The sequence below is a fragment of the Melanostigma gelatinosum genome (assembly GCF_949748355.1).
Source record: "Melanostigma gelatinosum genome assembly, chromosome: 6".
In the NCBI taxonomy this organism is placed as follows: domain Eukaryota; kingdom Metazoa; phylum Chordata; class Actinopteri; order Perciformes; family Zoarcidae; genus Melanostigma; species Melanostigma gelatinosum.
Genome location: NC_136639.1, coordinates 5,381,736 through 5,406,772, shown reverse-complemented (window position 1 = coordinate 5,406,772; position 25,037 = coordinate 5,381,736). Strand labels below are relative to the sequence as shown.

The following is a 25,037-nucleotide window of genomic DNA, read 5'->3' as shown; positions in this document are numbered from 1 at the left end:
GAGTTGACACTTTTGATAAATTGCCCGGGTACATCAGATAATCGTTGTCCCGCCCTGGCTCTGGGCGATAGAGTTGTCTCATTGTGTTGTCACGGTGAGGTTCTGGCTCTTGTGAGATCCAAGTTTGGGGAGCTGCCAATAGAGCTGCCAAATGATAAAAAGGGATATTCATAAACTGTGAATTATTTACATCCCTATATTGCAGTATCTTGTTTTCGAGGGCATTTTCAAGGGCCTCTCTTTTTCTTTTGGATTTCCAAAGACGTCTTGGCCACACATCTTGGTCAAAAATTAAATTGTTACCTGGTTTCAGGTAAGATTAAATCTTTCCTGATTAAGGTCTACTGGTCAGAACACGAGTGACTGTCGGACTTGTGCAGGATTTCTGGTTTTCTTCTCAATAATTCCAATGTTAATTTCATCAGTTGTTTACTGAGCTTGCTCTCGTTACCCACTCTCGTTATGCAGCCCCCAGTTCTGCCGTCACCCCCCCCCCCCCCCCCCCCCAGCTTTGGTTGAACTTGGTTTCTATGTACAATACACATTGATAATGACAGACCTAACGCAGATGCATGCACAACCTATACACACAATGAAATTCATGTGGTGCTTCACAGATAGATGTGTTTTATTGCAAGAGTTCACACCATTTGGCCACTGTCAGATTTCAATGCACTGGGCGGCTTCTGGCACACGCGTCCCCCACTCATCCGTCGGCATCTCACTGAACAAGAGGGCGGTTCCCTCAATGTCTCTGTTGTATTGCCAAATCCTCAATTTGAAAAGTGCTGTAGTAACTTCTCTGACCTCAACAGTTAATAGGTCCATCGGTGTGAACGTTTTTCAAGATTCGTGTCCGTCCAAAGCATTGAGAGATGTCTATTTTGCACATTTATTGCTCTATAGCAATGCATCCAGACAAAAAAACAAAAGAAAAAGAACACAATGCATTCCGCATCCGCACTACCAACCAGATCAGTTTTGATGCATATTCTTTAAATGGTTGAGTGACACACATCTTGAAGTCGTTTGCTTCTTGGGTGGCAGTGGATGGTCGTCATGCGGCCGGCGAGGCAAAAGGTCCACAGTTTAGCAATCCCGAAAATCTTTTTCTGTTTTTAAGATCATTCTCTAAAGCAGCCCTTCTTTTTCATGCAGTCGTATGCTTTTGTTGTGATTGCCGATACCTCGCTCCGCGCACACACTTGCTCACAGTTGTCATTAAGTAATAAAACAGCTGTTACACAGTCATAATGATTAATACATTGAACTTTTACAAATGTGTCAAGACGACTAAATCCATGCATTTCATGCATAGATGATGGTCATCCTCTGAGGCCCCCAAAAGCCCTGCAGTTGAGAGAGAGAGTCGAGTGTTTGCTGCATCATGTCCAGCCACTTTCCAGCCGGCCTACCTATCCATTCAGACCTCAACACCGTCCTTGCTGTGAGCTGTTAACCTGCTTCACCCTGCTCGACCTGAAGCCCTGCAGCCCGTGAATGAGCGAAACCATCCACACGCAACCGCATGCACCTCCGCGCAAACCCTATTATTTGCTTTTTAACAAGCTGTTGTCATTCCAAAGTGGTTTTTGAACAACGTTGCACGGCATACAATATCTCCACAGCGCCGTGCACTCCAGACTTCGCACATAACAACACCTTCCAGCCTCAGAAATACATTTTCTCCAGTGTCCCCACAATGTTTCACATATTTCTTTCTACTCGTTTATAATATACCACATGGTACAATAGACAAATACAGAACTGGACAGTCACTACACTTCTCTTTATAGCTGCCACCACACTGAATGCAACACTGCTCAAATGCACATCGCTAATGGATACTAAATGTTGTATTACGAAGAGTGATATGTATCGTCATCTGTCCATCGGAATCTCAGACTAAGACAAATTCCTCCACATGTAGTGTCCTGTAACTCCAGTGATTTTGCAGTCGTATGCCGGCCTGTTTTACAGCTGTGTGATTGTTGTTGTTGTTGTTTTTTTAAGCATGATCTCTTCAGTCATTTATCTGTAAGGCAGCCTTTAGGTGGTGGTCAAGGCTGAAGATACCGCTGCTCCTATTTCATGCCGCTCCGCAGCACCTGATTGGCTGCAATGAGCATGACGCTGATGATGAAAGCAATAGCGAAGGCGCATATCAGGCTCTTGCGCACACAAGTTTGCTTGACATGCTGCGCCGGGCAGGAAGCTGGGAGGGGGAAAAAAGAAGCGGTGGGATGAAAAGAGGAAAAACATTACCTGAAGGTCTGTTCAATCGGGTGTAATTTAATGCTCGAAAGATATCTCGATTCGAATGAAAGAACTCATCACAAAGCCTTGACAATTACACACGTAGAATTATATTATTTTCACACCTGTACGCTGCATTACTGCATCTAGATTGAAATGTTGATTGCAGGTTTGGAACAACAAACAGATGGATTGGCACCTGACTGGCATATTAAAAGATGCTCAAAACACGAGCACTCTGAGAAAAGGTGAGGTATACCTGCAGAACAGTCTGATGCACCATCGGAACCAAGGCAGTTGAAGCAAAACAACATTTACAAATAGAAACTTCATATCCAGTGTACCATGTGTTTGTATATACTTTGTATTTTTGTCCAAGATAATGGGAAAGAAAACTGTAAAATTGATGTATCTTTGTTTCCAGAGGTAATTTCCAGTCTGAGAAAAACAGCTCATGTCATAAAAAAGTGTTTTTCCAACAGAAAATATATTTCTCTCTGGCTGGAATACATTATGAGCTAATGAGCTGCAGATTGGAGAAGTTGGTATCAGGGCTCTGTCAAGTTCTCGATGTGGGGAATTTTCAAAAGGGGAAATCTGTCAATCGAAAAGACATGATTATTAATATTAATATATTGTGTGGTGACAGACTACACACAATGTCTGTTCACTAGGATTCGACGTGCTCTGCTCAACACAGTGCAACTGAGTGTTGATCAGGTTTACCGGGCCTTCATCACTTCCATAAATAATATTTGTAACATATGGTGGCTTGTGATGGTCATATAATCTTTCAAACACACCAATAAAAGCCTCTATCATCGTTTGTAGCATCATCGGCAGCACATGAACCGCAGAAGCCTGTGAAAGTATATGAGCTCCTTACTGTCTATATCCACCTGGCAGTCGTCAGGGTTCGCTATGTGGTTCTCCTCGGTCATGATGATGTTCTCGATGTCTTTCATGGAAAGGTGATCACAGAAGGTGTCATAGAGGAGCCTCTTCAGCTCTTCCACCGTTAACTTCTGCATGTCACACTGGAGATGGACACACATAACTGAACATTAACTTAGACACATGGCTGGTGGACACGACATCTACAAACGCATGCAGTATGTCGGCACACACACATAACACTGAACAATAACAGCTTAAATATCAGTGCATACAGTACATTTAATCAGATTTTGAAAATATTACTTTATCCGAAATTTATGTTTTAGACAAATTAAGGAAAAGGAGCTTTTGACCAAATAGACATCCAATCAAAGTACAAGGTTTTTATATAAAATCAGTTTCTGCAAGGTTACTATAGCTGTTACATGAATTCAGTGGAGCAAAAAAACAATGCCTCAAAGTTTAAAATAGCTGAATTAAAATATGGAAGTTCAGTTTCTAACTAATCACACTGAAGTATATTCCACCTTTATTATTATGTAAAAGTAGATTTAAATAAATTAGAGAATCAGTGAATGACTAACACCAAAACTAACAATAAAATTGCCAATCCAGGGTCTGACCGGAGGCTCTGTGCGATCAATCCAGCAGCACATGCTTGATACTACCATTCTGTTATATAATGTGATGTGAGGCAATGCAGCCTTTGCAACAGTCCCTCGGGTTTTCTTGACTCCCCCAGCAGGTGTCTGTGGTTATGATTATTTTTCCGTTCACTGACTGCACCAAGAATTCCCACAAATCCCCTCTCTTTCACATTCGATTTGGAGCCTCACTTTCTGACAGCCACTCTGGCGCCGTCATCACGTAACTACAACAAAGGAGGCTTAGACACGAGCTCCATCCCATTCATTTCATCCCGCTATCAAAGTGAGCAGTCGCTTATCTAATGAGGTGTCTGTAAATGAATGAATATCTGTTTTACATAAAAATTGACTTTAATGTTCTAAGTAATAAGACTGTCGCCACACACAGAGGCGGAGACACCAACTCAAAGTCTTGATGAGGGAATCCACATTTCTCCACCATATAAATCATCCCATTAACAACCCAGTGCATGCGGCAATTAAAACTGGTTTTCCTTTAAAGTCGCACTGTGGCAGAGGCTACATGTTACTGCACTTGGAGCTTTGCTACAGCTGCTGTCTATCTTCTTACTAAGAGGCAGAAAATGAGTGACTGAATAATGAGCACCTTCCAAAAAACGGTGTCAAAGTCAGTGCCGTTGAACTTATCTGGCAACCCAGCTGCCGTCAGCTTTGGGCCCAGAAGAGTGACAAACTCCTCAAAGTCCACCTGGCCATCGCCTGCGAAAAGAGGAACATTTGTTGTTTATTGCCGCTGGTTTTTTTTTACTGCCTACTACAGTCCAGTTTTGTGGGCAAATGGAGAGCAACGCAAATAAAATCCAAGCTGTTTGTTTGCCTCACCGTCCATGTCCAGTCTCTGAATGATGACTTCTAGCTCCACCTCGTTTGGCATGTAGCCCAGGGAGCGCATGGCCATTCCCAGCTCCTGCTTCGAGATGAACCCATTCCCATCACGGTCAAATACTTTAAAAGCCTCGCGGATCTCTGCAGAGAAGACACACACACACACACACACACAAGCTGAAGTCTTACGGCTGAGCAGGATGTGAAAGTGGGAAATGTTCCACGCACCAAAGACACATTTGTTATGCCGCATCAGTGCTTGAGTCATAGTTATATGAGGGTTGGCAGCTCAGAAGAACACATTCCACCAGTAAAATGACAAAAAGAAAGAGCCAAAATAAGATAAATACCCTTGAACAAAGAGCTGAGATCAGGACACGTTGTATACATTATAAAGTAATGCTCTCTAATGTCCCTCTGTTGTGGGAATGTATCGAACTGTATTCTGTACTGCCAAAATCTAAAAAGATTCAGTGCTAAAAATAACCTGACAAGAATATGTAGTGCCTTCAAACAAGGTGTGGGAAGTGTAATATTCTGGTGGTTGCATTTCCTACATTCCCATCCGTACTATAACGTCTTAGAAAGGAAGAGAAATGAATGACAAAAAGGTTCGACGATACCAAATATTTGAAACAATTACTGTCAATTCAAAATGATTGCTGAAACCAAGAGCTGACACTACAAATCAAATGTGAAAGGATTACTCATACTGCCATCCACTGAACAGATGATTTTAAGACAGACCAAAGTGTCAGGGATGCACCTATCCTTCACCTAGAATATGTCAACTCAAAGAGACACGTACCAACATAAAATAACAACAAAGGGACACAAAGAGACCAAAGCAACTGCAAAGAGACTCAGACAAACTACAAAGAGACATAAAAAGACACAACATTACGACAGAAACAGAGCAACTGCTAAAAGACACAAAATGACCAGATGTAAAACAACATTTAAGTCTGTCTTGCTGGGATGTAGGGGACGTGGTGGGCCCTTTTGCATGTCTTTGCAGGGGCCCATTGTCTCAAAAATGCCCATGGCTGTACAGTGTCAGTTGAAGGTGTACTCCACTTCTGGTTTCCACAGATCAGCTTTCTAGTCATGAAGAGTACACAGTACCTGTGAGAACAGTTGTGTAATGTCTGCCGGGGTTCTTGAGGGAACTTTTTAAAGTCTAACAAACCCTAATGACATCATCAACATCATATTCAAATTTGGCAATTATGTTTAATTGTGTAGCCGGTAATAATAGTGGTTAACAAAAGCATCCAAGTGTGATATTATTCTCTTCTGGGTTTAGAGCAGCGGATGAATTCTGGGTGTGGGCTGATCAGTGCTTTGGTTTTTATTCATGTGTTATGTAGCTGCTAGCTGCTCTGTCTCCTAACGCGCTGACATGTTGAATCTCACCTCCACTGTCCAGTTCATGCATTAGTCACACTCCCATACTCCTTCCAAGCTTCTCAGCCTTTACACGAGCTACCTCGACTCACGAATGCACTAAAAAATATCCCCCTCTGCTGCCCTGATATGGACCATTTGACCATGTCTCTTGTGAAGTGCAACACTAAACAACTGAAGTACCCCTTTAACAAAACATGATGATGAAAAACTGGAGGAATGTGCGTCGCGTTACTTGCAGCAGTAACAGAAGAAAAACCAGAGGGCTACAACACCCGAGTAACCAAAGAAACTCGAACCTCAGCAAAATAAAATCCAATACAGACGAGTACTGGACACACGGTTCTAACTCCGGGAGCAGTTAATTCCTCAGTTCAGCCACACTGCGTATTTCCCCTCGTCCTCCGCTTGTTTACTCTTCATGAGGGACTGAATCCCTTCATTTATATGCAGTAACATCCACAACAGAGTCGCCTACAAGTTTAGACTTGCCACATCTTCGTGTCACACGCCTGATTAGCACACAAAAGAGCAGAGCCGGAGATGAATCTTAAGATGGGGATGATGCGCGGTGTAAATCACATGTTAAATCTGTAATCTCTCTAATCTGTTGGGATCAGAAGCCTTGAATTGCGTCATTAGATAGTCACGTTTGGCCTGTGTGATATGGTTCAGAGGTTGGACAGAATAGATCAAATTAAAGACAAGTTTTTAAATGAAGAAAAAAAGTAGAGTGGGTTTTGAATGAATAATGAAAACAAATGAGCTGAAGCTCTCTGCCAATCAAAATAACAACCTTCTAGGCGACATAGGAATTCAAATTTGAATTGAAATCACTTTCCCTTCTTAGTTGACAGCCAATTAGCTGTTGTTAAGTCACGGAAGTGCAAAACTGAACAAACTCTATGAATCCAACGCTTGAACGATTTACGGGCGTGTCAGAGCGCCGACGAGCGGCCGAGCCTCGGGGGCCGAAATCAGCAGCATGACGGTCCGAGACAAACATGTCTGCCGTTCAGTGATGGCAGGAAGCGGCGTGTCATTCGAAGGATAATGTGGTTGCCGGGCTTCAGGAACGGCTTTGTTTTAATCAAGCGTAGGATAGAAACCGTGCCACAGGGACACGAGGGGTAGTCTGCAATCATGGATAGCATCTGGACATGCAATTTATAAAACCCAGCAAAATGACATTGCAGCAGCTATTCTTCACATTTTTCCCAACAAAATGTCTTAGTTTGAATCATTGAGAGCCTCCAGCTGTGTGTTTTTTCCTCCCTTCCCTGGATGTGATCCTCTTGTTTATAGAATAGCAATACCTCAGCATCCATCTGAGGTCCCCGCTCCATCTGTTTACTTTAGGAAGGGGGGCTTTCCATTAGTGAAAAAAAGAAAAACATGCTGCTCCACACAGGAGGCAAACACACTCTTAAATAATGTGCCAACACAGTTTTAGTAAGTACTCCGTCTCCCCTGAAAGCTTTATTTATTGATCAAGGGCCAAGGTGAAGCAAAAGCATCCCGACTTGTGAGTGGTTTATAGTATATTTGACATTAAAAGTTAGTATTGTGTTGTCATGAAATACGGGCAGAATTTGTTGAAGGGGGATTGTGTACTTTGTCGAGAACCGTTTACAGAATAGAAACGCTTTAGTGCCGCATGGGCTGGAAATGATTATGAATGGCTTATCAAGTCCAGAGAGATATACAACCGTGAAGCTCACTTCCGGCTTCAACAACACTCGAGTACCTTATTGACGTACACGTGTTTTTCATGAAATCATTTTTAGAAGATGCTGTCGTTGCATCTTAAACTGAGTCTCTGAGACCGCGGCTCCACTGGGGGAATGTGAATATATATTTGTTGAAAGCATGTGGTATTTGCTTTGCTGTAGAGAGGTGCTTGTTGGCCTTCAAAGATGCGACGCCACGCGGCCCCCTGTGGCGTGATCTGACAGAAAAGCCCAAGTTAAGATCGTGTACTGCGAGAGCAAGCATCTGAAGCTGAACTCCCACAAGTGAAAGGTGCATCGTGTACTCCAATCGAAACTCCCCGTACACTGTTGTGTATCACTGAACTGCATTGGATGCTTGCTGCAGCGCAGAGACGCAGAGCTGTGTGTGAACTGTACGCAGCACCAGACAAAGCCAGGCATCGCTTGGAAATGGAGCCGATTCGTGCAGACAAATGGAAAGGTGCTTGGATTCCTGACGGGGGTGAAGCATCAATGACAAAGGGCATGACATCCACTTTCGTTGCAACAATTTCCACTAGACACTCGAGGATGCGGCGATGGAGTGAAGAAGAGTTTAAGAATCTCATCTCTGGGTGTTTTTTAATGAAGAAAAGAGTCATCATTAGAAAATGGGTGAAATGAACTCTCCTCGTCTTCACAAAACAGCTACGCATCGCATGGGAAATGTTTACTTGGAGCAAAGCTTTACCCCTTTTTCAGGCTAAATTTAGCACCAATGAAAACTTTTGCTAATTACGTAAAATCCGTGAATGTAATCCAGGGCCTGTTTTTCATGACTAGAGATCCTCTTCGCCTCAGACCTGCATCTGCTTTGGATCGGTAATTGCAGCTCACCACTCTTTATGTAAGACCTTATCAGTGTGAGGAAAATACTGTGTGTGTGTCGGTGTATGTGTGAACCTTAGGCAACTATTTTTAAACACTCATAGCAAGCTTAATCCATCTTTAGCTGGATATTGGCCGACTTGGGCACCCGGAAGATTTGGATTTGACCATAACAGGCTTCTAATAAGTATATGTGTAAGTCATCTGTGCCTTTAGGAAAAGAAAAACATATCTGGGTTTGGATAGAACTTCCTCCCATTATGAAATGTGAAGCGCTTAAACCTCGCCAATGCAACACTGCCACGACCACAGGGACAAAAAGTTGGTCCATCAAATTTTAGCCGGTCTCTGTCGCTCATTTCAGGCTTTCTTTTCTGATCTGTCAGATTTTTTTATTTTTTTGTTTCCGCCCTCGCTCTTGTGTTTTCAAAGCTGGAAGTTGTCATCTTCACAGCCGATACCATGCTGAGGCAAGGCCAATATCCACAGTGAGAAAACCCATGAAAGGCACCTCAAACAAAGGTCAGAAGTGAACAATCAAAAGCCTCCGCTCGGCTTCTCCAACGCTCCCTCATCAGTTCCACCACGTTAACCGTACGCACTCGCTTATGGATCTCGCTCTTCTACCGCTGGATTTTGTTATTGTCTGGTGTAGACTTCGCAGTATTGTTCATCAAAGGGAGGAAATATTACCCAGGGGAAAGAGCACTTCACCTTCCATAACTCATCACAGGTAATTTCACAGGTAATAAAGACTGCTGGATCCACTCCTTCATGGCAATCGATCAAAATGGGAATAAATGACTCAACTTTAACCTACTCGACAGCCGTGATCACAGCACTTCATGATATTCTCCGCTAATCTACGCCACATGTTTTCCATCAAACTCCCAGCTTTGCAAGGTCTCACGCCCGATTACAGTAACTGATTAACTGAGACTCTATGGGAGACCCTGGTTGTCGCTATGATCTGGATGTCAGAGAAACTACAAAAGGTCACTATTTTTACTTTTTAAACCCTTCAGAAGCGGTTTCACAAGACCGATTAAAAAACCTTTGGCTCCCCGGCCGTGGTGCTGGGTCCCTTCACCCCTTTAGAAACCAGCCATCTCTGCTCTCACGCTGTCATCACCATCTATGTCAAGGAGAGCTTCTTCAAGTGCCACCCGTCTCATCCAGGCAGGTGGTGCAGCCGAGAGAGCCATTTTGAGATCCATTCCTGCCTCTCCGTCTGTTTGGCAGATTTTATAAAACGACTCTCCATCATGCAGGTCGAGCGGCAACAGTTGAGGATTGAGCTAAGTGACGGGAAGACGTAGGCCTAAAAAACGAGATTTATTCTTCACATCCGGAATATATGCCAGCCAGGGTGCTTTAATGGGTGGCACGACAGATCCATCACCTCCCCTCCACACACATGTAGCATTATTTCACCATCCGTATTTCACCATCCGGCTTCAGTGTTTTGTAGAATACAAATCCATAAATCCAACAACCACCAAGTCAAATTCTCACAACAAACTCTGAATATGTTGCAGGCTTTATAGGCATTGGTGTAATTGAACAATTACAGCAGGCAGTTGCTGTTGTTGCCGCACGTCTTTCTTCTTTTAACAAAAAACATCCGAGTTATGAACTGATGTTTACGAGACTTGTTACATTATCAAACGGATTTGAAAAGGCAGAAAGTAGAAATGTAATGAGGGTTGGCACTTCATTTATTTGCCTGATTCGTTTTTTTTGTTTCAATATTATTTCAGAGAGAGAATGCTTTGATGAGACGCTGTTCTTTTTTCCCGTATGAAGGTATCAAAAGCTCTCGTCTATGCAAGAGGAAACAGTTTGTTTCGGGGATCCAATTTAAGGGTAAAACAAGGTGTTTCTGTAAGAGAACAATAATTGAACTTATTCTGGCTCCCAGGGAGAGAGCCTTGCTAATACCAGTCAATAGCTGAAATGAACAGGGGAGGGAAGTAAGTGTTTGGTTTTGGTAAACACATCTGGATCATTTGCACACTCTCCACTCGTGAATATGAGCCGGCGTATCAAAAATCATCTTAGCAGCACATGTTTTAAAACGCCGCAGTTGACCCCTTGGAAGCCCACCCCCACAACGCCCACTGATTCTGCACCAGCAATACGTTATGTGCATAATTTCTGTCTTGCCAAGCAGATGCCGGTGTCTTTAAATAACTTCATTTGTATTCATGTAAGTAGTTCCAAAAGGAATGGAAGTCAATCCTCCACCTCGGGGCGAAAGGGATGAGTCAATGTTTTCTGCTGCAGCTACAGTAGGAGTCGAGCAGAAACATCGAGATCGCCTCACAGCCAGTTTACTCCATTAGGAACACAGTGGTGTCAGTATTGTTTTTGCAGCGGCTGTCAGTCAAAGCAATTTGCAATGTGTCCAAAACTCTGCCAAGGGAACAACTGAAAATGATGAAAAAGAAGCATGTGTTACATTTTTCAACTATTTATTTAAAAAAAAGTCAGAATATCTTGAGGAAATATTGTTAAAGGCATATTTACAACTCAAGGACATAAGGTCAATTGTATTGATGTATTCGGGCGACTGTGGCTCAGCGGTAGAGCAGGGTCATCCTTCGATCAGAGGATCGGAGGTTTGAGCTGCCATGTCGATGTGTCCTTTGGAAAGACACTTCATCCCAAATTGCTCCGACAGGCTGTTCCTGCGGTGTATGAATGGGTGTGGTAGTAACACCTTGCACGGTAGCCCCTGACATCAGTGTATGAATGGCATGTAGTCTTAAAGCGCTTTGAGATACAGTACATTTACCAAGGGCACTGACTTTAGCCATACAGGCTTGTCCTACAGTATTATAGTGTAACTGGTTGATATTTTGGAAGGTTTCACATTCAACCTTGCATTACTGCCACCCGTGAGCTTTTTCTTTTTCTAACACACTTTAAATTCACCATCAGCTGTGATCCAAATACATTTGTTGAGGAGGTCTGCATGTTGTGATAAATTGATCGAAACAAATATACTCGATGTCCCCTTTGGTGGACGGAGTTCAATCACCTATGCCCCATTCTCCTCTGAAGTTGTAAAGGGAATTGTGTAATGGGCTGAACTCACTCTTAATTAGGTGTTGCGGCGAAACTGCCGCTCCCCCATTCATTTGAACTTCATCTCCACTGCAAACCATCTTTTCACTCCATATCAAAATGAATGAAATAACGTAAACTTGCTGATAGTCTCCTATTCAGTAATAAGATGATGCAGACCTTGCCACCATTGCTTGTATCACAAAGTAGATTAAAGAATGTAAACACCATCTTTAGGGGTTCAGTTGCTTTGGTTACATTAATCCAATCACTTCCTGTTTCCAACATCTTAGCTTCCTGTCTGCGGGGTGAAGTGACAACCCAATCTGTCTTCGATCTGGAGACGAGGAAAGCCCCTTATCTTGCCACGAGCGTGAACAAATGGAGATAACTTTGCAGGCGGCGTTGATGTCGATTTTCACAGACAGTTACAACTCGAGCTTGAAATGCTGCTTGAGAGATTTTTCCCTGCTGGGGTTCTGTGACAAGTTTGGTCCGGGAATCACTTTCCTTGACAGTGATGTAAAAGAAGGCATTCATGCCCAACCAGTGGCATTACACATATTTATGGATATAAAACCATCATTTTGGCATACATTGACATTGTATTTTGATGAATGGTTGATATTCTGTTTCCACCTGCAGTAAAAAGGGTGTGTGTTAAATATGACACACGTCGTGTGTCAATATAAATATAGTCAATTCCCCTGTTGGCTTCCCTTTTTCTGTTTTTATTTGTGCTGCATTTGTGTAATGTGAGCAAGAATACCGAGCATTTAGATTGGGCCGGGTATAATATTCAGCTTTTTATTATGAATTCAGATTTGCGACTTCTGCTACTTCCCTAATAAAAGATGTTCCTGTTTTAAAGCATAACATTTGTATTATTAGACAAAAGGCAAATTCCCCTTTTGTTCATCTTCTTCTAGTAGTTCACTCATGTATGCCAAATGTATTTGTTTACCTTAATATCTGCATTTATAGACTATTTATGAAAATATTCTGTTTCCACACTTGGTCACAAAAGAAAAAAGGTGTTTTTGGGTTTTCGAGACAACGCTCATGGGAATCCATGGGAACTAACTTATTAAATAAATTGTTGAAGTTTATTCCCATGCACATAAGGTATAGTGGTTGAACAAGAGGCAGACATTGGTATATGTATCATTCTTTGAATCTACAACTTCAACAACAAAACTTAGAAACGATAAAAGGAAAGCGAGCAGATTAAAACTGGATTGATAAATAAAATGCTCTGATCATGACCTTCTCGGAAAGATGTAAACATTCTGATCCTGCCTCATCTTTTGCTTAGTTTCTACAGGAAGCGTCTGGCGTCTACTTACGTGAGCCTCACTCTGGGACCTGCAACAAATGCTTTAAGCTCAGCCCTGGGACTATTTTGAGGCGGCTTCCAATAGGGCTGCTGTTAGGCAATGTGGAAATGGCTACCCACTTAATTCCACCTGCAGTGATATTGACACTCAGCTGTGTGTGTGCGTGTTTTAGTGGTGGAGGAGGTCTAAACTATATCAAGCTGCGGTAATGTGACCAACAGTTATTCTATTCGTGTCGGAGGGGAAATGGAGAATGTGGAACCCAATATAGAGTGTTCAATTCATGCTCGCATTGACACACACACACCTTCTACCTTCGACACATGCACACACACAGGCTTAAAGAGCATCAGAAAACTAGCGTTTCGTTCCAATTATAGCATTGACAGCCTTTACCGCTGCAAAGTATGGTGCCACTGGTCCAATCCCTTGGATGTCCAAGCCAGTAATTGAAAATTGCGTCCCTGTCTATGCGTGCCAATAGGGTTTGAGCCTCCAGTCCCTATACATGCACTCGCACCCACATATTCACTAATGTGCTATTTCGTTTCGTGACCAAGCCCTGTCTCCTTGACGGCCGAGCTGATGTATTGTGACACTTCCAGGCAATTCCCGTCTGTCTCTCAAGAGATGCGAGCGGTGACGAGACACAGACTGGCGCTCAAGATTAATCGATTGATATTATGATTAAAAAATGATCAACCGGATGAGCAATCCGGGAAGCACAAGGACATTGTGTGTTCTGTTGAAATTGGCTTTACTTCCTCGTGGTTTGGGGTCTTAGAGATCCTGCTGCTGCATGTGTAAAAATAATAATAATAATTGCAAAATTGTTCTCATTTTAAATGTTTACTTCTGTTCTTCTGACCTTATTAAATACCATTATATCAAAAGATTTGATTTTGTTACCTTCATTAAATGCGCAGGCCTTGTATGCAGCAAAAGAAAGCATTGTTATTACGCAGATCAGTTGGCAAGAAAAGAAATGCTTGCATGGCACGTTTCTACAAACCATAATAACAATTATAAAGAAGGAGAAAGTCCATTATAGTTACCAGGTCACACAGGACTTTCACCCAGGAGGCCGCTGTGTTAAACCAAAAGTAGACGTTAGGTTTACACTTGTTACGTAACTGTGTAATAAAAGTGGTGCATAAAAAGTACTGTCAGCATCATGGAGCATATAATATCTAGTGTATTTAAACATGTTTGCGGCTGACCCAAAGCAGAAGTAATAGCGGACTTCTCAGTTCAAAATCATATTCATGAGAAATGTGTTATAAATCATGAAGTTAGTTAGAATCATGAAGTATCAAGCCCAAAATGTTTAGTACGTTTTGAACTCTTAAAGGGGGCCTTGGCCACTTTAGGAAGTTTCTAAATCATAGCAGAAATAAAAGACATACAATAAGGAGGTGAATGTATCGTGCAATATGAAATTTCTTTGGAGAAAAATGCATTATGATGCCAGCTGCTCTCTTGTAGCGCTGTCCATCTTTAAGCAGCTACAAATACGACAAAGGTAAAGGCAGGATTGTTCCAGAAAGCTAGTAATATATATATAGATATAGATATATAGATATATATATATATATATATATATATATAGATATAGATATAGATATATATATTACTATAGATATATAGATATATATCAGAAAGCATAAATCTTGGCACAATGTAAATATTCATCGTCACTTTCTTTAGCTTTCATTGAACAAACCAATCAGCCCTGTCTCACTTGTTTTGTTCCCATTGTTTGCTATCTGGCAGCAAAAGCTGTGATCCTCAGAAGGTTGTTGTGTAACTATCTCCTCGGTGACACTGCTTTAAAAAGTCCGCCTCTCTCACAACCTGTAAGACATCCCTCACACGGGATCACTCATGCTCGACAACAGCTGAAGAAGGCACTGTCACTGCTGTTAACCGTGCATTACCTCGGGCTGTCCTATTCACCCCACAAAGCCTCCATTGCTTCTCCAGTCAAACTGCCACAATAAGTTGAGCTATAAAGCCCAAACGGATCACTTTGTCTTGAGACAATGTGACTGCAGCAAGGCAGCACAAGTGGATTTCACCAACTGAAGCGCTGTCTGTTTGTTGCACCCGAAGCTGGCTGTGGATTATAGTGGGAGGGTGAAGAGGAAACTGAGATTCCTCAATCTCAACAACCAAAAGTATCTTTTAAAGTCAATAAAAAAAAAGATTGAAATATGAGACATCCATCTTTGTTTTTTCTGTGCATCTAATATATTTCTGCCATGCAAGGTCTCTGTACACTGGAAATGAAGTTTGACAATAAAGCGCTGAGTGATGGTATGCTATAATGGTGGGCATGACATCTTGGAAAGATCGCTTTTGGCGCTGACATGTTGACACTTCTCTTTTTATCACAGGCTCAGTTTGACGGAACAATGGCACCTTAAAGCAGCGTGCATTCTGAAACGGGTGTCATGTAACAAATACCGAGGCCGTTCATTGAACACCTTTTCAGGAGTTAAAACCAATTCATATTTGGCCTCTTCCGCTCAACGAGTCTAATCATCATCAGCCTCTGCACTGAATTTCCCTGCCAACTGTATTGCGGATGTAACCCTCTACCATACATGTGTGTCTGAAAAAAAGGAGTGTGTGGCTGTGTAAGTGTGTGTATTGCTGGTTAATTGTACAGTTCATTTAATTTCTGATTCCTCCCTGGGAAGTTCTGCACCAGCATCCACTGACACCGTTTCCCACAAGGCCCAGCTTGTCTGTAATTCACATATGCACTTTAAAAAAAGAGCAGCTCTCTGAATCTTTACCGCGATCCACGTGCCTCAGCATCCTTTCCCTAACGAGGTTTGCATTATTAAGGTAACAAGGATGAGAGTCTCAGTGATCAAATCACTCAGCAGGGATACGTCTGCTGCCGCACGGTGTCACAGCCCTGAAGACACGGCAACAACGCAACAACTTACTCGCTCTGGGACTCGAACAATGTGGCTGCGGGGATGATGATGTGCAGATGTTGCAGGTTCACATCACAAGTGCTACAGGCATGAATATTCTCAGGATCATTAAAAAACGAATTGAATCGCTCAGAATGGTTGTCATGTGTCAGCAGGCTTGTTGGAGGATGCTCCTTTGGCACACAGGTGCCACTACAGCGCTATAGAAGTGGAATTTTTCTGTATTGTTGCAGAAAGATTTAAGGATTTAAGTAAATCAAGAGATGTTGGTTGGATCATTTAGCATCCCCCCCGCCACCAACAATTTAATTAAATAAAAAATGTATAACATCAGAAAGTCTTAATGAGCCAGTGAAACTGGGCTTACGTGAACCAAATGTCCACCAACAGCTTCTGCTAATTAGAGCCACTGCATCGCCGCTGTCCTGAAGAAGCAACACTTAATGACAGAAAGGGTGCAGGGATGCCTTGTTTCACTAACCACATCAGTTCCACACTGGAGCACACAACCATGTGAGCAACCTTCTGAATGAGCTGCAAATCTATAAACCCAATCAATCAAAATTGAAACAATACAGCTGATCTGAGAGTAATGGTGATTAGTGATTCGTTTTGCGCTCTCTCTCGTTCATATTACAACATCAGAAAGAACAGGGGTTTTCAAAATAAATCTAAAACCGTAAAACAGGCCTGTATTTAAGCTGTCTTACTTTCCACATATCTCTCTCCAAGCGCTGTCCAAGGTGCTGAATGAATGAGCTCCACCGATGGTCAGCTCCTGACCACAGCACATACACCGACGCTACATCTGCCTACATATGCCTGTCATGAATAAACACCTCTGAACAGCCCCGGGTTATGCGCGAGCAGGAAACAACTCACCTTCAACTTCGTCTTCGGGCAGGTTCACCGGGGTGGTGTAGAGCATGTCGGGGATGGTGCAGATGCCCCGGTACATCAACGAGGAGGTGACTGGACGCATCGGCATGGCTGCGACCTTTGGTGGCCACCTGCGCCCTCGTCATACAGAAATGTCTACAGACAGGTGCCCAACATCCCCCCACGGTCACCGAGGGAACGAAGAAGCAAGTCCATGGATGAGGGTGAGGTGGGAGTCGGTGGATACCGCAGCGTGTCCGCTGAAATCTTGCTTTTGGTCAATGACTGAGGAAATAAAATGTTGGATGTCTTACCTCATTGCAGTTTTATTTGTCTTACAAAATGTCCCGATTGATACACAAAGTCACACAAAACTACCTCAGGCCGAGACAATGCGCGCATATATACATCACCACCAACCAAGACAAGCTCCACATCTGCAGGTTAGATACCGATCAATCGGTACGCAGATTTGTAGCTCATCAATGCACTGGTTGTTTGTGTTTTTAGTCCCGGCGTTTGTTTGCTGGGAGCAATGCCATGCATCCACTTGTTGGATACGTGCGCTCACTTGACGCACTCCGTTCTCAGCGTCGAGCAGCCACCTTCACATAATCCACAGAAACGGTGTGCCACGCTTAAAAAGATAGATGAGGGAAAAATCCTCAAATGTATCTAAACGTGCACTCTTAAGCGTTAAAGAGATGTCAGGTACGCGCGCGGTCGTTACCTTGTAAGACAACAATTGCTCGCTCGCTCTTAATTGCTCACGGGTACGGGGGCGCGTTGCGATCCAGTTGTTCCATCCTCAGTTGCGGGAATGAAGGAGTGCTTTTCGTGAAAGGGAGCTGTGATATTTAGACAGTCTCCTCTTTCTCTCCCGTCTCAACCCCCGTCACTCTGTCTCTCTCATGCATACGTCTGCACATATGGGTATAGGCAAACCCTCCCGCATAACGCGTAAGCGCACACCCCCTCAGTCAAAACCTCCCCTCCCGTTTCTCTTTCTTTATTTTTCTGTTCAAATACTCTCCTCGTGCACATTCCAGTTAGTCACCGACGCCAGACTGAAAGCATAAAGTGTGTTTGATGATCATGTGTTGTAGGTGTATACGGTTGATTTCCGCCTACTGCGCCAAGGCTATAATGAAACTCAATTGAACGCCACTTGTTTAATGTATAATCCATAAAGCTACAGACGAATTAAGTTTTGCTGTGACGCAAAACTGCATCTACTGCTGATTTAGTTGGCTGGAATGAGGTGTATCATATTGTAAGAGAAAAAAAGAATAAAGGGGGGAACAAAGTTAAAAATTAAATCTGTTTTCCTGTCACACATCATCTCCAGTTGTGCTTTGCTGCACCACTGTCTGTGCAGAGCGACCTTTTGAAATGAACTGTTGTACATTGCAAGTGACAATGGCTGACCAGTTGGGGGTGCGATGAACTAAGCCGATGTTGATTTGATTTCACTTGCATTTTTGATAGCTGTCTTTTTCGTAACCCCCGAAATCTCCCTTTTGGAAGGAGGCTGCATGTCAGGCTGGTTTCAAAAATATCTTTCTTTTTCGCTGTCTTTCATTCCAATTTCAGGGCCAGCCATGGCTATTGGGGGACCTGCGGTGGGATTTTGCTTTTGGGGCAATCCACTAAGTATCTTTCATGATTGTTCTTATGGAGAAAAACAACCATTGACCACGTGTGCTGAAGTGTGCTGACGGTATCTTGCCATAACATGTTATTTGACCGGTCTATGGATCTGTTTTTTGAGGAACGTAGCAGTAAAAAGGGATTTATTATTATCACCTGCATTTACAGCTCAATGTTTAGCTGTCAAACTCAGTTGTTTTGTTTTGGTTCACTCTGACTGCTCTCACAGCTTGTTTTCAGTGAAAACACTCAAGAAACCCATAGGACACTACCTGCTCATAACCAAACAGTGGGCACAGTTAAGTTCTAGTTGCTGAACACAATAGAACATTGTGCAGCTAAAAGGCCTGTTATTTCCCTTAAGAGTTGTCACAGACCAAAAACAGCCATTAGAGGGAATGTTTGTATGTGGCCACAAATGCGACTCCAAATGAACGGTACTGTTGCTTTGTTGCTGCTGCTTGTGAAAATAAGCCACTTTCCCAACACATTTGCTCACTTAGGTGACAATATGCAACTTGTTCTCATTCCCAACTGGTCACATATTGACGCTTGGTCAAGACCCCTTCACGTCACTTTCTGCCCAATTTATGGTGAACCACACCATCAGACACGACCCTGCGTGTGGGGGTCCACGCTGCAGGTTTTGCCTGTATACTATGCGGACAGGTGGAGAAGATAAATAACTTTGAGGAGGTAGAGGACTGAGGCTGAGGACTTCCTGCTGGTGGTAGATCGAGGACTGAGGCTGAGGACTTCCTGCTGGTGGTAGATCGCGGACTGAGGCTGAGGACTTCCTGCTGGTGGTAGATAGAGGACTGAGGCTGAGGACTTCCTGCTGGTGGTAGATAGAGGACTGAGGCTGAGGACTTCCCGCTGGTGGTAGATAGAGGACTGAGGCTGAGGACTTCCTGCTGGTGGTAGATAGAGGACTGAGGCTGAGGACTTCCTGCTGGTGGTAGATAGAGGACTGAGGCTGAGGACTTCCTGCTGGTGGTAGAAGTGAGAAATACTGGTTCGCCCCGAGGAGAAATGTTTCCTCGTCACAATTCTGCTTCAGCTCATGTCAGTGCAACCGTCCATGCGGAAAGCATAACCGAGGCACGCACTGGGTAGCACGTCAGACTTTCACGCTCCACTACGGTGGTAGTAAACACGTGATTAACGTTGCAAATTCAAACAAAAACTTTTCCTTAGGTTTTGGCAACAAAACCATTTAGTTAAGTTTTAGAAAAAGAATGTGGTTTGGGTTAAAATAACTGTAAAGTGAAACTCTGAGTGAAACTTAAAATTGTGCAACACCTGGGTGAAAGTCCTGTGTTTGTTTTCCCTCAACCATTTGGGATAAGAGGATCTCTCCATTCTCTTCACACTTGAACAAGGTTGACATCCCAAAAATACAACCAAGCAGTCTGTAAGAAAGGTTTTAGGACCAAAAATGATAGAAGCATCCAGCAGTAACCGAGCAGTGACTAACCGAGCAGTAACATTTTTTTTAATTCGGGGGGGGGGGGGGTGCTCTTGCAGGTAGGCGGTAGTCAGGGCGGTTGCCATGCGGGGGTGAGAAAGCAGCTTTAGGTCAGTGCCTACTGCAGGAAATTGGCTTGTAAACCTCTGTCACGGGGAGGAACCTGATTAGCTAGCTGCAATGTCTGAATTGGTTATATAACCTTTGAAATAAACTTGAAACTTGAAACCTTTTACTGAGTTGCAACATTCTCCACACATAAAACCATCCACTGTGTTGGCTGGCATTTCCTAATGCTCAACGGTGTCAGTGTGACAGTGTCAGCAGTGTCCAACAACCGCTGGCTGGACGCAAAAGGGCACCAGCAACTTTGTATCCTCGGGTGACATGTGGCACCTTTTTGTTTCCCGCAAAAAAACAGGCTACCTAAAGCCCTCTCAACAGGATGAAACTCTGAAGGTCAGCCCACTTTCAGAATCCAGGACCTGCAGTGTTCAAACTCCAATATGTCACATGGATCTTTTGTCACTGAAAATGTTGAATGAGTGCCCCCTGCTAGGCTCAGGTCTCCCAGGTTCTGGTTATATAAATACAAAAAAAGCATCCAGAAATAAACATGTTGTCGTTTTCTACTCACCCTCAAGTAAATCTAAAAAGCCAATTCCAGTTTTAACCCAGCAAGTACAAGTTTCAATTCGCTGAAGTACCTGAACAAGTTCTTTTTGAGACTTGCATATTTCTCCAAACAGTTCAGCGGCATAATCCAAGTGTTCTGAAGCCAAATGATTGCACTGCGGATTCAAGAGTCCAATCTTTCTCTCATTAAGTGCTAGATTTCTCTCATTCACTATGGGTCCTCCTACAGCAGTCTGGCAGAAGTCTTGCTGCCTTCATCTGCTCATAAGTTTCTCTTTCCAAGATTTAAAGTTGCAAATTTAAGCCTAAAACGTATTGTTCATTCAAGTGCTTATGGTCTATGAATAGTAACTGAAACTAGAATCATGCGAGTCATTTTGTATGTGAATAGCTCACCCTATTGCTTCGTCATTAGCCCAACTCTCATCCTCAGATAAGCAAAGAGAAAAGGGTAGACGAGATTTTAACAAGGACGCAGTACAGAGATGAGCTGCCTGATTGAATTGTCGCAGATTAAAGGGAGAAAAAGACTGCAATTCCATGGCAGGCTACCTACCAGAAGTTATTACTTCTGAAGATTTACCATATTTCAAAACAAAGCCACTGCCAAATTGCCTGGATGACAACAAATAAATAAACAAAGCAATATCTGAAAAATACGAGGATATTTCCATCGTCATTCCTCTGAAAAGGACGCTATAGATTCCATAAGGTGGTGCTGCCCTGCAGTCAGATCCGTCTGCCCCATGGAACAGATAAACCTTTTCATTTCTGACTACGGTACATGCTTGCCTATTGACCAGCACAGAGAAAACGTATTGGAGTGAATAATGGCCCATACTGGGAGCCCATTGAGCGGCTCCAGGATTATAAGCGTGGAGCCAGAGAGAGCTGCAGACTGAAGGAGATCGAGGGAGGAAAAAGCTTTCCCTTTCTGTTGGGGAGAAACAGGAAAGACAAATGTGGTCATTTCACAATCCCCTGAACAGACATGTCATTAAAGCTCGGCACTTGAACTAGGTAATGCTGTTAGGTGATGCATTTACAAAATGTCTGCATCACAAAAAGGATCTTTTGGGAGTCTGAAATGCTGACAAATGTCTGCCATTACTGCTCTGCTTTGAGTCACTCCGGCTGTCCTCATTCGTCGTTTGTAGTTAGTGCATTACATTTCGTAGGTATGTGCAGGTCTGCCTCTACGGAAGTCAAGCAATGTAGTACAAAGGACGACAATGTCTGCGTAGAGATGAGGTCGTGGTGGACTGTCAAACAGAGTTCAACGAACACAACGGAGGTAAGTTACGTAGCAAGCATACTTATTTTAAACCAAACCACAATCTTTTCCTAAACCAGAACAGTATTGTTGTCTGAAGAAGTTTTGCACTGCAGGGGCTTTCACAGGCACGTTGACCGGTCTTGTAAAAGTAAAAGACAACTTTTATTATGCTGGGTTGGGTTCTTTGAGCCTGTGGGTGTGGTTAGCTAGGCTATACAGAGCCTGGTACTGATTTTATTCTTGAAAATATATCTCATAAAACAACATACCAAAAGCCAAAGAATTACGTTCATCTGTCTATGAGAACTATTCATAAATATGTCACTGGAACTAAAGGGTTTGGCTTTAAGTGCATTTAGCATTCTTTGTTAGATAGTTGCACATCCGTTTCCAGATGTGAAAAATGCATTTGCTATTGAGACTAGAAGAACCTAAAGTATATCGGCAGGATGACGAGCATTGTTTTGAGGAATACCTTTTGAGTTACCTTGCTATATGTTTTGCCTTCTCTCACAATATATTTTGCGTCAGCGCACCCAGCAGTTGATCTCTCACTCTCCCTGAAATGAAATGCATAATAATCCAACCAAATCTTCCAAACAAGATGGTATTTCCTAAAATAGAATTATAAATAAAGGTCAGTGTTCTAAATGAATGCAAAATCCACAGCAATAAATAAACATGTTACACAGGTTTCAACTGAGCAACAGGCCTATATCCGCATGTGCCACTTATAATACAATACAAAGTGTTGCTTGTATTTTAAAAGTGTCACAGAGACTCCAGTCGCCTTCCACAGCATGAAATCGGTCATTTCTGTTTTAGCAAAACCTCCACTTGGAAACCGTCAAAGTAAGGCCAACAGTATTAACTTCTGTAATTAAAAGACCCAGCTGAAATTATTTTTGCCCCCCCCAAAATGGAAAGCCTCTCTCCTCTATCGGACATGGCTGGCCTGGTGCCGCCATTCTTAAATGGCTTTTCTGTCTGTGGGAAGAGGAGTTCCAGTCAGTGAGGGGAATTACGGATGTGCCAGTGGGCGCCTGCGCTGAATCCGCCTCTGAATGAAGCTGCAGGATCAACATAAGCTGCACTGCAGGCCCAAACATGTACTCCCTAGATGGTTTGGCTTGTTTTTATACCTCCCCCCCCCCTCTCTCTCTTTCCTTCCTCCTCCTTTTGCTGGGCAGCCCAGAGCTGGACCCCGTTGATCGTTTTTAAGAGGATGTCGGTGCCTGTTTGAAGTGCTGCTTTGCTATTTGGGGAGCTTCCGCCGGGAGGAGGCGTAGGTGGAAAAAAATATTGGATTTGGAAGCAAAGAAAACCCCATTATTTGGGGAAGAAACGAAATAGCAACCCCTGGTGGCAAGCAGATGCAGGCTGGTTCGGTCCCTGCTGTAATAGGCCCTTGATCTTCCAAATAAAAACCATGCAAGCCTTTGTTAGTGTGCCTTTGTAGCAGGGGATATTTGACTCTGAGGATATTTGAGGTACTGTTGTGAGGGAAGAAAAAAGAGAGATTGTCCTGTTTTGAGTTTGAACAGGCAGAATGGCCTCATTCCAAATATGTTATGTCGACTATTTCACCGTGATATGTATTTCTGGCAAAGTATGTATTCTCTTATTAGACATACAGCCTTTGCAACACATGAAGCACATCCATTTATTGATGTTTTATTTGCTGAAAAGATGAACAACCTTTTCTGAAAAATAAATGTTTTTGCAAAATACTAAATGTTCTATTTACAAAATGTTTGACTTTTGTTCAGGTACTGTTCCTGGGCACAATCATGAACCCTGTACCTTTTGAGAGCGCTGACTTGTAAGTGAGGATGATAAAAGTCATGATGATAAAAGGGATTCAACAAAGCCCATATTACAACACAGACTTGACAGTTATTGACAGGCAGGAAGATTGTTTAGAATCTCCCAGATGAAATAATAATGCCTGCATTTCGACTGGAAATATCTTGCTCTTAATTTGTATGCAGTGGGAACACAAACAGATGACTATTTGTTGGGTGTTTACATCCTAGTTAAGATTTTGATTCGGTTCAAAGTTCCCCAAACTTAGTATCCATACCCTGACCATGATCTTTCCCCAACAATAACCTATGACACCATACACAGAAACTGCAAAAAACTTTGGCATCGGACATAAGACAAGTGTTGAACTGAACATCATCCAGTTTTGCAGAATCAGTCAATATTGACGTTCTTGTTCTTGGCAGCTGTGTTAAGAAGAGACCTCGGGCGTGCAATAATCAGCGGTGTTAGTGTATCGCGTGATCCAAGGAGGCCAAATCATTTCACTGCCCCGAGAAAGGTTTCTGCGGTTTGACTAAAGTCTCCTCGACTCGAACATGAAAACGTTTCCAGTATTTGATCAACCTTTTACTAATTATCGGTTATTGGACAAATGGCACCTCAGCGCTGCAGCTGAGTTGGGGGCAAATGAGCCCAAGCTAACTGCAACATGAAACTGTACATATACCATGCAGGACACTATTCATCAAAATCAGAAAACCCATGTGCTTCTGGCAAGTGCATGGTTATCCTCCAGCCATTTTATGAAACGTATTGTTCCATTCAGAGGGCATTTATCACTTTTTTAATAATTTGGATGCCCGTTAGTCCTTCCAGAGTCACAACACTGAGACTGCTTATCATGAACACACGCAGGAAACATCGTCCTTTAAAAAGCTGTCACACATTCGCCCCCAGCTTCTCCCACAAATCCCTGTGATGTCAGACTGACCGTGTTACAGACAGCTTGAGGGGTCGCAACAGCAACGGAATAACACGAGAAACACTCAGGGCTCAGAGCAGTACTCCTGGTAGACCTTACTGCTTTAAGCCCCTAGTTTGAGGGATATCTGATGAACACAAGCACCGAGCTCGCTCTCCCTCCAGAATGTTAATGCCATCTCCCAAACATCAAAGTTGAGGAAACTAGGGTAACAAAGCCTCGTCATGTTTACCTCCTGAGTGAGCTGCCGAGTGTTTACACGCCTTTTCTACAGGAACCGTTTCGACACGTCAAAAAACGCCCGAGTCTGTTTTTCGCTCTCATGACCCAGAAATGAAAGACAACACTGAAGGCAGTGGGAAAAGCGAAACCACGAGGGAATGATTCGGAATG

General features: G+C 43.0%; 1 protein-coding gene across 1 annotated transcript; it reads right to left on the bottom strand.

Moving 5' to 3' along the window:
• Positions 1–2,084: 2,084 nt before the first annotated feature.
• On the bottom strand, positions 2,085–17,004 carry cabp7a (calcium binding protein 7a; the record flags this gene model as incomplete). The annotated part of the gene is made up of 5 exons (XM_079269671.1): positions 16,869–17,004; positions 4,644–4,787; positions 4,408–4,520; positions 3,143–3,293; positions 2,085–2,215 (listed from the first exon to the last, which is right to left on the bottom strand). Exons 1-5 carry the CDS (start codon positions 16,972–16,974, stop codon positions 2,085–2,087), a joined length of 645 nt encoding a protein of 214 aa, XP_079125797.1. The 5' UTR covers positions 16,975–17,004.
• Positions 17,005–25,037: the final 8,033 nt, after the last annotated feature.